Genomic DNA, 17487 nt, shown 5'->3' on the forward strand with positions numbered 1-17487 from the left:
TTTCCTGCATCTGGTGGAGAAGCTGCTGCTTCAGCTGCTGTAGCTGCAGATAAGCTGCTGTCTTCTAGAGCTGGACAGTAATAAGCACAGATAGGTGAGCTGAAACATTGAGCTCTTTTCTACCTGGACCAGACTGTTGGACTGAACAGTTCCTGCTGGACTCGGGTCAAAGTCCTTCATCTGAGTAAACCTGCCGAAAGAACTGGACCGTCCAGCCTGCAGGAGTGCAGGTTGTCTGAAGACTTCATCAGTGATGAACAAACTTCTCCTGAACCTGGAGACAAAGGGAACCACCTGATCCCAATGATCCCAAAGCTCCACAACTTTATGGAAACCTGTTCTCCATTTCTTCCCCAACTTTATTTTATTTTATTTTATTTTTTTTTGTCTTTTCTGTGACTCCAGTACATAATCCAGCTCTCTCCTTCTTTCCCCTGTTTTCCATCCATAGAGAAACTTAGAAAATGTATTTCTGTTTCTCAACTTCTTCAACAGGAACTTTAAAAGTTGCTCTTTCATGGTGAATGTTGCCACATGATGAACTTCCCCCCACATATTGTTCCTCTTTCTTTTCCTCTAAAGCACGCCAGTTAATGTAATTTTTTAACTCAGAACTGCACATGCAGCAGTAAACCCTGAACATGAAAAAGCACGTGCACTTTTGGCTGAACAGAGTTGACTGAAGGTGATTTTATAAGAACAGGGGTTTTTTATCATATTTGTTACAACTGTCACCGTATGGAGACAGTTTGATGGATAATCTTTGAAAAGATCGATCTCCTCCACCTTCTCCCTATGCTGTCTGAAGAAATGCAACAATCCCCATTCGGGGCCAGAAGGAGTTTCTTGGTGCTGTCAGTCAAAGTTGTGTACATGCTGCTAAATGTACTAATGGTGGAGAAACTTTCTCTTTCTGTTTTCTAGTATTTTGAGGGCACTGCATTATAAAATCTTAGCAATCAGTGATGACTTTTCCAAATCCATGTTCATCTCCTGAGGCGAGTATTTAACTTAGCTGCTAAGTTAGCCATCATTAGCGTTAGCCAACACAGGCAAAGTTTTGGTCTCCTGGTTTTGGTCCCTTCTAATTTGTTTAGAAATAGTAATTAAAAAAAAATAGAATATCAAAGGTAAACAAGTGTATGATTCAAAGGACATGAACAGTTTATGTTTTCACCTTGAACATCTCTGTCGTTGACTCGTTTGGTAGGTTAAATGCAGAAATGCTCATGCTTTGGCTTGAGCATGCTTTGGCTTGAGCAACTAGTTCAGGTATTTTCCCTGATAGCTGTTCTTTTCTCAGTCTGTTCATGCATATCAGTTGTGGATCCAGGATTTTGGAGCCACATGTGAGGTACTGGAGTCACTTGAAGGCACTTTGACTGTCACAAGACCTTTTGTGTTTTTGAATGTGTCAACCTGTTTTGGTTCCTGAAGAAGAAATGGAGAGAACTTTGGAGTTTTGGGATCCACCCTGGGATAAACATGGCTGCTGCTTTTCATACTCACCGTGTAAAGCCTGAATGCCACACAGAGATTAGCAGAGCCCTGTAATACATCGTCCGACCACACAGTGGTGCTCCATCTCCTCCCTGCAGTGGCGTCTCCTCTTCCACTTTCTGAGTTAGTGGACATCTCAGAGATCCACATGTACCTTCATGTCTTTATAATGTGACAGCTACACTAGTGATTCCTACTGATCCTTTCTGTCCACATCTGATCAAATGGTTGAGTTTTGTTGATAGTTTTTACTCTGTCTTTTTTTATTTCTGTTTGTGAATTGAAGCAGAACTGTTCAACAGGCCTTAATAGATGTGCTGATGACATTTCATGAGTCTCTCTGTGTGTTTTGTAATTACTATGTTTCCATCCACGATACACTGGTTTATGAAGCTGGATTGGAGTGAGGACTCTTACTTTACTGATAACTGTCAGCATGTAGCAGTCAAGTTTGATTGTTTGTAAGGTGTTTCCAAGCAGCAGTCACTTTATTCATTTAATTTAAATTGACATACATAAATGTACATCTTTAATTTCATTCATTGTAGTTATTAGACAATGCAGTCAAGTTCAGGTTCTTATTCCAGTTGCTAAAACACTTTCTACCTATAGGTACATCTAGCTCCTGTTGGGTTTTTGCCATCAGAACTGGCTTAATTCTTAGTGGCACAGATTCAATAATAGTGTCAGGAACATTTGTCAGATTCTGGTCCACATTGACAGGTTTGATTGCTGCATATCAGTTATGTAAATTTCACCACCTCCTAATGATGTTCTGTTGAACTAAGATCTGGTGACTGTGGAGGCCAGAGGACAGCGAATCATTGTCATGTTCAAGAAACCAGTTTGAGACACTGTAAGCATCATGACGTGGAATTTTTCCTTGTTGGAAGAAGTCTGCAGAAGATGGGTATACTGTTATAAAGGGAAGGACATGGTCATCATCGACATTCAGGTTGGCTAAATGTGTTGGGTGTTCAGCGATGGAATGTATACTTTGGTGAGTCCGATTGTTGGAGCTACTGTTGCCTTTCGATGATCTGACCTACCAGTTGTCAAAACTACAGTTGAAAATACCTAAACATGGGCTCTTTCTAATTTATGGGAGTGAATTTCATTTTATTGGACCATAAACACAAAGGCATGAAGGAACCAGACAACTCCAGTAACATTCATTTCAATATTTTTTTATTGTGTACAAAATGACGAATAAATACTTGAATGGTACAGAGTGATAACAAAATATGTGATGTTCAGTATGACAAAAACTATCCTCTGATACTGATCCTCCTGGAGTAATCAAGCAACCAACCTGACAAGGAATGGAAGTAAACAATCAGTTGGTAAATCTTCCTTTGTAAAATTTCTTACATTATTAAAATTATCTTCATATGCATTAGGGAAGCTACCTTCTGCCGCTCTGGTTCTGCCCTTACTACAGACAGACTTTGCTTTAACATGAGGATGGATGTAAACTAAACCTGTGTCTGTGGAGCGACGTGGACCAGAGACGTCCTCACTATCCTGACTGTGAGAACCTTTGAGGTAGACGTGGGTGAAGATGTTCAAGGCCAAAGAAGACAGAAAGCTTTGAACTGAACCAAATATGATTTAGCCAAGTAAAGGATGTGCACAATTGTGAACCAACCACTATCAGCAATACCAGTAATTATAAAGGAAATTATTTCCTGTCAGATGTAACCGTATTCGAACAAAACCAAAATATATATTCTACAGGGAAGTTGGCATGTTTCTTGTTTGGTTTTTGTTTTGTTTTGTTTTTTCACTGTGACCGGTTCCTATTTCATGTAAAAGTCAGACATGGAATGAAACTCACAGGTAATTTCTCTCACATGAAACATGACAGATTAAGACCAAAGAAAAACTGTAATCCTGGAGAATTTCCAGCAGATGAACTGAGTTTGTGTCTGCAACATGTCACAAAGGAAATCACTAGGCTAATACAAATACGTTGCTATGGGGACATTAATCAGAATTAGCTAAAACAGACACAAATGAAACTGAATGCTTGGAACACAGCACACTGAAAACCTTAAACAGAGATTAATGAAGAACTCTCATACAGACTAGTGAAATATTTTCTGATGGATTCAGTTGAAGGCACTTTGGTTAAACAAAAAGTGGTTTTATTTAAACAGGAAGGTCTAGGTAATCCTTTCTGAGTTCCAAGATGGATTTGCAGTTCAGCCATGAATTCAGTTGTATTGAGGTTTTTCATAATGTAGCATTTACTCTGAAAAAATAAAATAAAATCCTTGTATTGTAACTTAACTTTCTTGTAAAAGTACAATCAATCAATTTCACACAAGAAAACATTAAAATGTAATATGTGAAATTGTTTTGATAACCGTTTTACTGTTTCAAATAAATATGTCCAATTCAGTAGGAGATATTCAATAAATTATTTTTGAAGTAGACCTTCTTCAAAACCATAAGGTGACTTCATACTTATTGTCCATGTCAAGGATTCTGTATCAGTAACTAATGAATATTCATAAAATATTAATATTAAAATATGAAACTATCCTTTAATAGTTTATATTAAAGGATCTGAAGTTTGTATGAAGAGTTTTCACTAGTTTGTATTTAAGGTTTTCAATAGGCTGTGAGAAAGAGTTCAATTTTATCTCCATCAGTCTCTAATAATGTCCCTCCTGGCCCCCCATATGTTGGGCCCTTAAAGGGATCCACGGTTAGTTGCAGCAATAGACATAGAGAGGCATTTTTCACATATTTAAATAAAATATTGTCACACAGACGTCACCATGGTAGAAGAGTATGCTATGTTCTACAGCGCTGTCCAGCCAAAACTGTGTTTTTTGCGCAATGCGTAAAGCTTAGCCCTTTCAATTTGAACAGGAGCGCTGAAATAAAAGGTGATGCAAAAACGATGAGGGGAAACCAAAATGAGGAAGACCGAACAGGAGAGAGTCGGCTGAAAAAGCTGGTGTTTGTGCTGCCGCTGCCTGTTAATGGTAACACAGAAAAAGAGCATTAGCTGCAAAGAGCTCCAGTTTCTAACTCAGGCTGTGCATGATGAGCACTGGGAAAAAAAATAAAAAATGTGTGTGTGTTACAGAGACGTAAAAATGAATCATTGTCAGGCAAAACATCCATTCATTATCTTCCAATTGTTGATTTCATGCCAACTCCTTCTAATGCTGTTAGCTCTAGCTAACATAGTAAACAGTATAGCACAAGCCAATCACATTTGTTTCAACATCTGTTGAAACAAATACAACAGATGTTGTATACACAAGATAGATATACACAAGATATCTATTTTGTGTATAGCTGCACATCAAAACTTCAAGACAGTTTTTCCCAACCCAGATGTTTTCTGCCCTTGACTTCTTGTGTTTAGTTTAAAGGCTCGACTCCATATAACCTGCCCACATCATCGGCCCAGCATGCATAGCGCAGCTGAAAAAATGATGAGCTATGTAGGTGAAAAATATAACTAGGATATACAATTTTTTTTAAGTAATTATGAGATTTTACATACCACAATGCTTTTAGGAAAATTCTAACATATTTTGGCCAACAGGTTCAACTAGTCGACGATCCCTTTATCAGAGAGTTGATGATGACTGACATGCAGACATTTTGATTCCAGAACATCATGTTCAGAGTGTACTGATGTTTCTGAAGCATATTGGTTCACATCAGAAACTACATCCCAACTGAATCCCAGTGCTGTGAACATAGCACTGGTGTGTGTGTGCAGTTCTGTGAACACAGTGTCCATCCTGCTCAACTTGTGGACAACAGGAAGTGATGTTGTTGAGTTGGTTGAAGAGCAGCAGCAGAAAACATGTTTGTGTTTCTGATCCTTGAAGAGCACAGCGATCCTGTCAGTGGAACAGGAGTCGTTTGTCTGACTCAAACCGCTTCTGTTCCTCCTCAGACAGCTGGTTTCCTTTCACGCTGTGGAAACAAGAGCCATCAGACATACAGTTCATACACACACACACACACACACACACACACCCACACACACACACACACACACACAGAGACAATGGGTTCTCAACCAAACACTGCTCAAAGTTGATTGGACTGATATCACTTTAGCTTGAATTTATTTTAATGCAAAAGTATCAGTGTTCTGAAATGATATGTTTACACTCACTATGAAACTTTAATATGTATGTATTTTAACCAAATTTTAAAAGTTTCAAAAGCAAAATGTTGCTTAGCCTCTTGGCCAGTAGTCTTCCATAACATTTAGTCCAATCCAGTTTATTTACATGGGGCCAATTGACAACAGATATCTCATATAATAAAAACAATAAAAATAAAATCATTTAAAAGTTTAGAGATGCCTGTTTAACCTTTACTATTATTATGTTTTGAAGCAGTAATTGTGTCATACTTGGTTATGACAAAACTTCAAATAGATCAGTTAATATCAAACTTCATAATATTGATTTGCACATAGAAACATGTTCCAAACAGATTTCAACTGGTTTCTTTGTGCCTGTTTTACATCATAACACATTTTAAAACATGATGCCATTTATGGAGGCATTTGCTTTGATTTCTATGTCTGAGTTGATAACTTAGGTTATTACTGGCATCTGGTGTAAACATTTATACCATAAGCTTCATGTTGATAGAAATATTAGTAATACATTTACAGAGGAAATCGATGGTAGCAGCTTCATCACCTGTGATCACGCTCAGGTCAAACAGAACCTTTTCTCCTTCAGGTACAAACTCAGTAGTGTGAAGTGTAAAACAACCAGACTGAAAGACTTTGTATCCTGGAGAGATTGCAGTGATTCAAACATCCAGGTCAAACATTTTTGCAACACTAAGTAAATATGTTCTGTTTGACTGCTCTTATTGCTATGCCACTGCTTATGTGTGAAGAAAAGCATGACTGCACCTGAACAATCAGTTTCCTCCTACTGTGGAGGGAACCATCATCAGGTTCCAGCCATGTTGATCTTACAACAGATATTATCCACACCAAACCCACAATGTTTTTTTATGAACCACACTGAGCTGATCACAGAGAGCGTGAAGCTGTAGGTTGTTTTAATAAGTGAACAAACCGACATAAACCCTTAGATCAGTGGTGCCCAAAGTCGTTCCTCGAGGGTCGGCATCCTGCGGGTTTTAATTCTCTCCCTGGTGGTAGTAACAACCTTCTCAGCATGTCAATGTTCTTCTTATTGCTCTAATGAGCCATCATTTGATCCAGGTGCGTTAAACCAGGGAGAGAACAAAAACATGCAGGATGTCAGCCCTCGAGGACCCACTTTGAGCACCCAAAGTGGGTCCAAGTGGGTCCAAAGGTGGTTTAATCTCACCAGATCTCCTTGAGCTTGGAGTTGGTAGCTAGCGCTTCAGCAAAGTGTTGGATCCCAGCAGCTGTGAACTTGTTGTTGATGAACCTGCAGACAGATAAACACAGTCGGTTGGTGACTTTCTCACAAGCGATGGCCGACCGGCAGCAGCGGCACGAGTCCAGTCCAAGTCATTACAGTGACACTGCTCTCATGCATGGCTGGCTTCCTCACCAGAGGTGGCTCAGTCCAGTGTCGGCCTGGATTAACTCGGCCCATTGCGGAGCTGAATCGTCCATCATCTCATTCTGCACCAACCTGCAGAAGATAAGAAACAAGAAACACTGAGACAAACACAGCCGGCCTCCTCACCGTGAGCTTCATGTCTGGCTTTAGACCACACAGTTACACAAACTGTATGAAGGACACAGAACCTTTTGTTCCTCACCATCTGACAGTAGGTCAGTTTGGATTTAAAAAGATACTTACATTTTCTTAATAAAATATTGAGAAAGATATTTTTATTCATTTCTTCGAAATTAGAACTTTTAATCAATTTTCTTAGAATTTGGTGGAATTGCCTTTTAGACTTTGTGACTTGGGTCAAACATTTTGAGTTTGCTGGAATTCCGTAATTCCAAACTGTAATCTGGATTTTATGCTGCTTCTTCATGAATGGCCTTTCAACCCATTTCACAGAGGACAAATACTCTCTGTTAACATCCTCACTATTGTTATGCTAAAAGGAGCTAGCCTATCATTGAAGCTATTCAAGCCTAAAATGGCATCTCATTACTATACATGTAGCAGCAGCACAGACGCCCCCAATACTACAAGAAGTTCCATAAATGATCAGGAGTTCCTGAAACACTGGAATAGCATTTTGCTCTAACAGGTTAAACTCATGAACTTCCATACCAGAATATCCTCAGGACTGTGTTCTCCTTCAGAGCTTCTGCCAGACACTTCCCTCCACTGGATGTGATGCCATTGGCTGCCAGGCTGGAGCACAGAGAAAAACAAACTGTACTTGTGTGTGTTTGGTCACCCTGTGAGGAACTGCTCTGTTTCTGGCCTTTCCTGCTACCTGAGGTTGGTGAGACGTGGGTGATTCCTCAAGGCTTCTGCAAAAGCTTCCGCTCCCTCATCACCGATGCTGTTGCCCCACATCCTAGAGGACAACATCAGTGTTATCTAGTGAACATTTAACCAATATTAAGTTCTACTTTGATGAACTTACCCCAAGTCGAATATGGAAGTGCTCTTCTTAACCGCCCTGGCCAGATACCTCCCACCCACAGGTGTGATCTTGTTTTTACCGATCCTAAATGTTAATCACAGCATTAAACACCAAAAAATAATAATAATAATTTAAATCGCTCTTATTAAAATCATGCAAGATGTTGAACTCTTCAGGTGTTTAACATACTTCACAACTGCTAGTTGAGGACATTCTTCAATGATCTGAGCCACCAGTTTGGCTCCAGCATCAGTGATGTTGTTGTTGTAAAGCCTGAGGAAAGAAAAACGATCAGCTTTAAATAACCGCTCAGATGTTTTGACCTACATAGTAGATAGAGCAACACCGTTTTGCCCCTCCCCCACATGTTGACCAGCTAGTTGACAGAAGATTCCTCGACTTCTTACCTTCTGGATAAAAGAAAAGATAACTGAGCCTGTTAGGAAATATTTCCAGCTGAAGAGGATGCAGAAACTACACTGAAAAAAAGAAAATGGAGCTCCAACTTAAAAGAAAATGAGTTAATTTGTTAAATGTAATCAAATTAAGTTTGTCAAACTTAGTTTATTTGCATTTGCTTAACATGATAACTTAATACACTTGGAAGAACTCAATTTGATTACTTGTAATAAATATTTTTTTAAAGTTGGATCACCTTTTTTTTTTTCAGTGTAGAGGAGCTCCACCGCTCACCGTTTTAAACTCACTGTTAGGAAGCTACAAACAGCAGCAGACTGATGAGACCTTCTACACTAAAATCTGTGGAAAAAATAATCCACGAAATGCATTTAATTAAAAATTACTACTAGTGGAGAGTTGCTGTACAGCTGTTATGATGTATCAAAATCCAAGTAACATGAATATTGTGGCATTATTATCTTTTACTTTTTACTTTTCATCAGCGTAGAAGCTACATCACTTCTTTTGTCTCTGCTCTGTCTTCTCAAACCTCCAGTCAGTTATGACTTACAGCTTGTACTGATCCAGGTTCTGGTTCTGCTGGAGGAAAATGCATTGCTCTGTATAATGCATTGCTGTAAAGTCAATGACACAATGCAGGAGACTGTTGCCATGTTCTTGTCCAGGAGGAGTGGATGCTGCAAATCAATGACTTGGTGCAATCTGATGGGTTTTCTTGCATAGAAAACTAAGGAATAACTAACACCAGTACATGTTAATACATGTTGGAAGCTGCAGGTCCTTCCCCCCCATCAGTTGTTAGACTTTACAGCCGTTACAGCTCACGACACTGCTCGATTTATTATATTCTATTCCAAAAATCACAATAAAACACATTATAATTTCCGATTGGACCGGGGTGGAAATAGGAAACAGTTCCATGGGTGTAGATGCTCTGTGCTTAAATATTGCTTTGTATTAGAGAAGCTGATGTGGAATCATGGTTACTCACCCCAAAACCTTCACAACCTTGTATTTGCACAGCTCTTCTGCCAGAACCTCAATACTCCTGTCCGTTAGGTTATTGACACACAATCTGAAGACGGGAAAGAAATACACAGAGCTTTAAATGACAAAGACTGAATATCAGTCAATACATTCAGAATCTAAAACATCAGTAAATTTACATTCGCATTGTTTTAACCACTATAGTAGATAGCTAAGCTACATCACCAGAATGCTGCACTTTCTTTTTGTCACAATTACTTTTTCTTTTGGTTACAGATTCTCATTTTTCTCCTACAGCATTGATTTCTTGGAATGTTTAGGTAATTGTATTGCTGCATTTGGTTTTCAAATAAATAATCAAATATTATTGCAACTTTTTGGGCAAAGTTGACAGTAAAACACAGGGTATTTCCACAGTGGCGCTAAGCAGAGAGCACCAGTGATCTGTTTATAAATGTGGTGTTTTTTGTGGTTGCTCTGGCATACGTTATGCAAAGATTCAGAGGAAACAGAACCTACCAGAATATTCTAATGTGTGAGTATAATCAAAACAACCGAACAGTTTAGACCCAACAGTCAAAATAATGACAGCAGACAAAGGTGGCTACTCTACCAGTATGAGTTAGAGATGAAGAGCACATTTCAGTTTTTTGAAACCAGTTTAAAAAAAAAATAAAAATCACAATCTATTTTTGGAGCCAACTTGCAGCTGTATTGCAGACTACACAGAATAATTTTGTTGAGCTAATGAAACTGTGTTTTCCCTTCTTTACCTGATTTTATAGTAACACTCACAAAAAAGTGTGATTGTTCTGCTTTCTGCTCTCGGCCACCGTTCTAACCTGCCTCTCTGTGAAACATATAAGCAGCTGAATCAGTAGTCATTTAAAATTATGATCTTCATAGATCCTAACAGTGACGTGCCACATTTATAGAGCTGGGAAACTGCTTTTTCTGTAAGTTTTTATCAACACACAATTATCTGGAACTGCACTAAAATATGTTAGAAGATGAATTATTAAGGAGTAATTTCAAAACAGAAAAAAATGCAAAATAGGCTTGTCACGAAGATGGACATTAATATTATCATTTTGAGACCATTTTCAAGTAATATATTGATAATGGCATAATAATGCAAGTTTGCACTTCCAAACACTATTGAACTTTAATTTAGAACAGAACACGCCACACTACAACTGGAAGAGATTTTAAATAGCCACAATAAAACATTTTAATTTATCATGCAATTTAACTGATTAACTGCTTATTGTGACAGGCTTAAGCTACTGATAGCCTGGGCCATCATCACCAGGAGCAAAAGTTTGTTTAAGATTGAACTTATATGAGAAACTAAAACCCGTTTAACTCTGTGTTGGAACAAAGAAAGAGTTAATACAAGGAGCTACATGGGCAATAAACTCTAAGAAGCTGCCCAGAAACATGACACAGACTGCAGCTTCATGAATGTTACTGCTACATGAGTTAAATGCAATATAGCACTTTGAACTCAGAAGCTATACTTTCATGAAAAGTCAACCAGCTGTGGAGAGGGCCTGAGAGGTTGAGTCCTGCAAATTATGTTTAGCAGTCAATGGGTAACGGGTGAGGTACACATGCTGGACAGGTTGTCAGCCCATTACAGGACAAACAGAAGGCTGTAGTGAAAAAGACATGTATCTTACCTCACAACTGTCATCTTGCAAAACGAAGGCTGGAGTTGCTTCACCCCATAGTCACTGATGTTGTTGTTGTCCATGTCGAGCCCCAAGTGCTTCTGACGGTGCTGCAGCACAAAGTTTATGGCCGTGCAGTCACCTGAGTACACGTTACAGTAGCCCAGCTTGATAAAACTTGCTGTGATGCCTTTTGCTGTCATCTTAGCAATGTCTTTGCTCCCTGTCTCGAAGATGCATCGTAGAATCCAAAGAAAGTGGGGCAAAACGTGAACTTTCTTCAATCCATCAGCAGTATGACAGGGTAAGCCCTCCAGGTGGACCTTGATGCTACTGGACAAGTAAGCCTTCAACAAGGCTCGTTTTTTCTTCAATAAACCAGGAGATACTAATTGTCCCATCAGACTTGCTTGAGACTTTGACAGCAGTCCACTCAGGAACAGATTTGTGAACTGCAGGTGCTCATTTGTTGAGGAGGGCCTCTTTTCGCAAGGCTTCACAAAGCTCCTGGTACAGAAAGCTAAAGGGAGACAGCAGGGTTCTCTCCTCCTGCTGCATTCTGAAAAGAACTTGAGGATGGAGTTGCCAGAAGTCTGCTCATCCAACACAAGAGCAAATGCTGCCAAGAACGACTGGAGGGTGATGTGGATGAACTCAAAGGTAGCAGGGGCATCAGTGGCGTCAAACTCACTAATGGGTCTGAGGAAACCTAGAGCCATGTCCTCCTCTGTGAGACCACACTCACTGATCTCCTCTTGGCTGCACAGAAAACTTCCTCTCTCCAAACCCTGCAAAGCCAGCTTAGCAAACCCAGCAAGGGGCCTGAGCCCCACCCTGAATGTCTCGGAGGTGCAGCGGGTGCTTTTCTTCAGCAGGGGAGAAGCGGGGGTGGCCAAGCGGCTGAGGAACACCTCAGACAGCAGAAGGAATATGTCTGTTAGCGTGATGCTGGTTTCAGGCAGATGAAAGGTATCATGTATCGTATGCAGGTGCCGGAAACTTTTGAATACAATCCAGCTGAAGAGTGGAGTGGAACACAGGCCACAAAGGTGAGGGCTGGCATCCAGCTGAACCGACACCAGGTCCCGGTGCTCCTGCTCCTTGAACTGCAGTTTGATGTACGTCTTTAGGTGGTCTGGAGAAAATCCACGCAAAACTACTTTCTTCTTAATGACTCGACTTTGCAACTCAATCCCAGTTCGGGTCGTCAGTATTTTTTTGGAGCCCTTAAGTAGTTTTCCACAGAGCAAGCTGAGGAGCAACTGTAAGGAGTTTGCCTTGTCTTCTGGAGACACAACTTCAGGAACATTCATCAGGTCTATTTCCTCCTGAATTTCATCATAGCCATCAAAAGTAAACACGACCTTATCAGGGAAGCGCAGGATGTAATCAAACACTTCATTATCTGGATCATGATCTGGGTAACAATTGTATTTGAATAAAAGGTCTCTGAGGGATATCTGTTCTGCTTCCTTGAAGATGCTGAACATCCTACAGCGAAACTTGAAAAAGAAGATGGCGTCTGTCTGCAGCTCCCTTTTGGACCAGAGGTTCTGGAGCTTTTGCAGAAGGATGGACTTTCCAACACCAGCATCCCCCATCACATAGATGATCTCACCTTGGGGATTAAAGACCCCGTCTTCTCCAAGAAGCTGGTCCAGACTCTGTATGAAGCCTAAGCTTTCATTAGCGTCGTTGAACAGCTCCATCACAGTGTCTGTGTAGAGATCTTCCAATCGGGTCTCATCTTGCTGCCCATAAGACATGATGAAACTGGTGTCTCGGCTCATCTCATGTCGCTGCTTCTCACAGTACCTGCTGACTTAAGGGACAAGCACATTCATTAAGTCTCTGTTGGCTGATAGAAAAATTACATTTTTTCCAGGATTTGAGGACTAATGTCTCAGCAAGATCTAGAGAAACTCATCCATGCGTTTATCTTTACATTGCTGCAACGTTGTCTTTACAGGTCTGCCTAAGAAAATCAAACCTCCAGCTGCAGCTGATCCAGAACGCTGCTGCTGGTGTTCTGACTAAAACCAAGAAGATAGACCAGATCACCCAGTTCTAAAGTCCTTCTATAGCAAATGAGTATTTACTCAATATTTTTGGCAAAATTTGAGCACAGCAAGTTTCTCAAATACTGCCTGTTCACATTATACAAAGAAATGTCCAGTAAACAACTAATGTCTTAAACCAGGAAATGTTGAAAAATGTACTCAGTAGAGATATTCCCTTTTACTATGTTAATATTGGTCATAGTGCAATATCTATATCAGTTAGAACACATACAGGCATCTCAGGGATACAGCTTGGAATTCAGAATGAGTCTATGCTATTAATGTGATCCTCTGCTTTATAAACCTGATAGCCACTGTTGTATCAATACGTCAGATTGGATTATTTTGAATTATATCATTATGCTTAATAAGCAACAAGACTGAACTGTTCTGAAGCAGTGTGACCTTAATGTGGGTGGACAGAACAATAGAAACATGCCTTAGTCATAGCACATAGTTTGCATTGATTCATTTGTGTTTGTACCACTTACTAGGGTCGGTGTTCACCACTTTCATCTCTTCCATGTCTCTGCTTGGCTTGTAGTTGATCTCTTTTAGCCATGGCTGCAGGTCTATATATGCATCACATATTTTATATATGATAAAAACAAAGAATTCACAGGCATCCTCTCCTTTGCACTGAACCAGCTCCAGGATTTTGCGCACCTGGAAAATAAAAATGTTAACACGGAAACTTTAAGATGTTATTTGGTGTATTTATAGATGAGTGGAATGGAAGAAGTCCCAGCCAAGACGCCCCAACCTGGTTTGGTTTGGTGACGGTTCGTTGAACGATCTCCACGTCTTCCTCGCAGAAGAAGCGGTTGGCCAGCAGGTTATCCAGGAGGCACTGAATGCTCCTGAGCGTGGACACCAGCAGCTCTCTGTGGCACGTGAGGAGGTCAAGGCACGACACTCTGGCTTCCTCTACCTGACCCATTGTTTACGGTCAGTCGCCCTCTGTGGAACAGCAACAGACCAGATTTTGGCCAGTAGCATAACAAAACTGAGTTTGTATAACAAAGAAACTGATCAAAAGCTGAATGCTACCAGGTGTCAAAAGAGTAGTGAACTACTTTTTATCTTTTAATAATATTTTAATTAGGCCACACCAAACCCTTCATTTAGCTTTTGTTTATGTGGGTTTCTATTAAGTTTGCTTTTGATCATTGATCTGCTGCACAGTCTTGGTGAATTTGAGTTTAAAGTTATAAACTAGTAATCAGATATTTTCCATCAGGATTTTATGACATGGTTCTGTCACTCTGCCACCACCATATTCCACTGGTTTCATTTTTGAAACCTATGCCTTGGGTTTATTCAAGTAATATGTATCTAATTTAAAAATTGATTTGAGAATCTTAAGTGTGAGAGGAATTTAAAAGCTGAAATAAATCTGTAAAAAGATAAGCGCTTGAAAGCACATCATGAATAATTACAGTTGACTACACAATTTAAAAACCTGTAAGAATTTATGGATTTTTAAGTTTGGATAAGCACAGATGAAGTAAAATGTTTTGCTATTCGTAAAACATTAATCAGCAGCATAATTCTGATTTAAACAAAACAATCACACGGAACCTCAGATGCAATAAGTTGGCAAAGAGAGGAAGATTGAATATAAAGCTTTACATCTACAGATGCCTGATAGGTGGGGGAAAAAATCACGCCCTCAAGAGACACTAGAGGGCGTTGTAACACCGCTAGTTCACAGAATTGCAGGTTCTGAGAAGTTCTGACCCAGTCGTCATCAAAAGTATTCAACTTGTTCAGATTCTTATCTTTGCCAATTTTTCCTGCCTTTACCACATCAATTTTGGCAATACAATGTTGACCTACATTGCTGTTGTGTGGTTATAAAAGCAACAACAACAACAACAACAACAACAAAGAAGAAAGTAAAAAACACAACACGTTAAGCCTGAAATCATCTCATGTGGACTAACATCTACGCTAAAATAATGATTCTTATCCCAAAATGCCAAAAATAGAATAAAAACATAGAATAAAAACATAATGAGTTTGACCCAATCACTACGACTGTAAACAGAGATACAGACCCTGAAGCGATCACCGCTGCTTAGCCTCCTAGTCCGGACCGGTTTTAGCTCCGAAAACAGCCGAACTTATTGCAGTTCAGTCTCATTTCACTGTGCAGTGATTCTGAACACTACGTTATTTCAGAGAAATTGCCATGTTAAAATGAAAGCAAGAGGGGCGGTTTCTCCAACAGCACCCGGCTGAGGAAGTGAAACGGTTCAGGAAATCTGCGTCATTCTCTTCAGGATCTCAAACAGCCATGAGGTGTTCAGGAACACTGACATGTGACACAGGTAACACATGTGAAGCGTCAAACTGCTCAAAACAAAACTGGTAAAACGTTTTATTTAGCTCTGTCTTGTTGTTAGGGCCACGCCTTTTTTAAACGACAAGGTTTTGGTTATATAAAACTGACACCTGGAACACTGCAGAAACACGTCATAACTTGAACCATTTCAGATGTAATAAAATCTAGATAAATTACATTTGATCAGTCAGTAACTCAGTGTACCATGTAGATCAGATGAGCACTGATCTTTATGCCATAAGATCTAACGACCAAATAAATGTCACAATACTCAATGAAATAGTTTCTCCAACTGTGAAATGATAAATATCCAAATCTAAGCTAACAGGCAGCAGTAATAGCAGTACAGTCCTATTTATGTATTATTATACAATATTGGCTGCACTTATTACATTTTTGTTGTGTTACAGTCACTTTCATAATTGCCAATTGGCATAGCAAGTAATTGTTATTTACTTATAAGCTCTAAAATGTTCTTACATAATTAGGACATTGTCTTATTTAAATTTAATAAGGCTACAGTTTGGATGTCAACAGCACGTAGAAGTTTTTGGCCCCCAGTCTTGAGTAGGGCTGCAACAGTGGCACAATTGGTAGAGCTGTTGCCTTGCAGCAAGAAGGAACCTGGGTTCAGTTCCCAGCCCGGGGTCTTTCTGCATGGAGTTTGCATGTTCCCCCTGTGCATGTGTGGGTTCTCTCAGGGTTCTCCGGCTTCCTCCCACAGTCCAAAAACATTACTGTCCAGGTCAAATGGCCTCTCCAAATTCTCCCTACGTGTGTGCATGGTTGTTTGTCCTGTCTGTGTCTTTGTTGCCCTGCGACAGACTGGCGACCTGTCCAGGGTGACCCCGCCTCTCGCCCAGAACATTAGTTGGAGAAAGGCACCAGCAAAACCTCCCGACCCCACTAGGGACAAGGGTGCACAGAAAATGGATGGATAGTCTTGTGTAACTCTAATGAAAAACAACCTAAAATCTTATAGGGAGAAACATCAGAAATCTGGTTATGTAAATATGCATACCCTGCTTTTTACCAAACCACCTTCTTAATTACCGTAAATTTAGCAGCCAGTTGCTTTTGGTAGGAGTCTATCAACATGCTACATCCTGACTTGCTAATATGGTTTCACTCTGTTTTGTAAACTTTCTCCACATCTTTCTGATTGGGAGGATATCTGTTATTCATATCCTGCTGGTCATTATCCAGACTGGATAATGGTTGAGTTCACTCAACCTAACAAACATAAATAACAACAAGGAAGTACTCAAAAATACACAAATGAAAACTAAAGTCCAAACACAGCTACATCATTACCACTGCACATTAAAAAAGCAGAGTTTACTATAAATAAAAAACGGGAATGTAATGCAAAATTTTATTTCTTGACAGTCTTATGACTGTTGAATTTTGGTCCCTAAAGTCTCATGACTGTGTGAACTTATGCTTTTTATTATGTCTTTATTTTTATGATACTTGTGGACTTTGTGTGGAAAAGGTTTCTCTGCTTGCCACTCCACAGATAATCTGCTAGAGCTGGTTTCTACAGCTGCAAGGGATGCAGATAAAGAAGTCAACTTCTCTCAGAGTGACTGAGTGAGAAGCTAGTTCTCAGAATTTGTCTCCTAAATACTTGTGCACTTCTTCTCAAAGAGAGTCTTATAACTTTGTATGACAGAACTCATTCTGTTTTTGTTCTCATTGCTTACAAGATCATTTAATAAACCTGAATAAGTTTTCAATTTAACGGCGCTTGGATAATTTTGTTTTTCCACCACCCACTTGCCCCCTCATCACGGTCATGATCATCCAGGTTCGCTTAATGGAACAAAAAAACTCAGTCAAATAAAGCATCAACCATGGGAAAAGAAGACCTTTGTTGTCTTTGGGCTTTACAACAGGTTGTTAAAGACCCAGACCACATCATACGGTCGGTACCAAAACCCAT

At 39.7% G+C, this 17487-nt stretch overlaps 1 protein-coding gene across 2 annotated transcripts; it reads right to left on the reverse strand.

The window, feature by feature from the left end:
- Nucleotides 1-479: 479 nt before the first annotated feature.
- nod1 (nucleotide-binding oligomerization domain containing 1) lies at nt 480-15493 on the reverse strand. Of its 2 annotated transcripts, XM_007550418.2 has the most exons (12): nt 15256-15493; nt 13959-14155; nt 13687-13861; nt 11145-12957; nt 9467-9550; nt 8245-8328; nt 8056-8139; nt 7903-7986; nt 7734-7817; nt 7050-7133; nt 6840-6923; nt 480-5448 (listed from the first exon to the last, which is right to left on the reverse strand). In XM_007550418.2, the coding sequence occupies exons 2-12, from the start codon at nt 14133-14135 to the stop codon at nt 5376-5378; spliced, it is 2826 nt and encodes a 941-aa protein (XP_007550480.1). In that variant the 5' UTR covers nt 14136-14155; nt 15256-15493; the 3' UTR covers nt 480-5375. The 2 variants fall into 2 exon arrangements, with proteins under 2 accessions (XP_007550480.1, XP_016526144.1); XM_016670658.1 differs by lacking the exons at nt 13959-14155; nt 15256-15493 and having other exon boundaries at nt 11145-12953; nt 13687-13850.
- Between the last annotated feature and the right edge of the window lie 1994 nt (nt 15494-17487).

This window comes from Poecilia formosa, unplaced genomic scaffold (assembly GCF_000485575.1).
Source record: "Poecilia formosa unplaced genomic scaffold, Poecilia_formosa-5.1.2 Scaffold36, whole genome shotgun sequence".
NCBI classification, from domain to species: Eukaryota; Metazoa; Chordata; class Actinopteri; order Cyprinodontiformes; family Poeciliidae; genus Poecilia; species Poecilia formosa.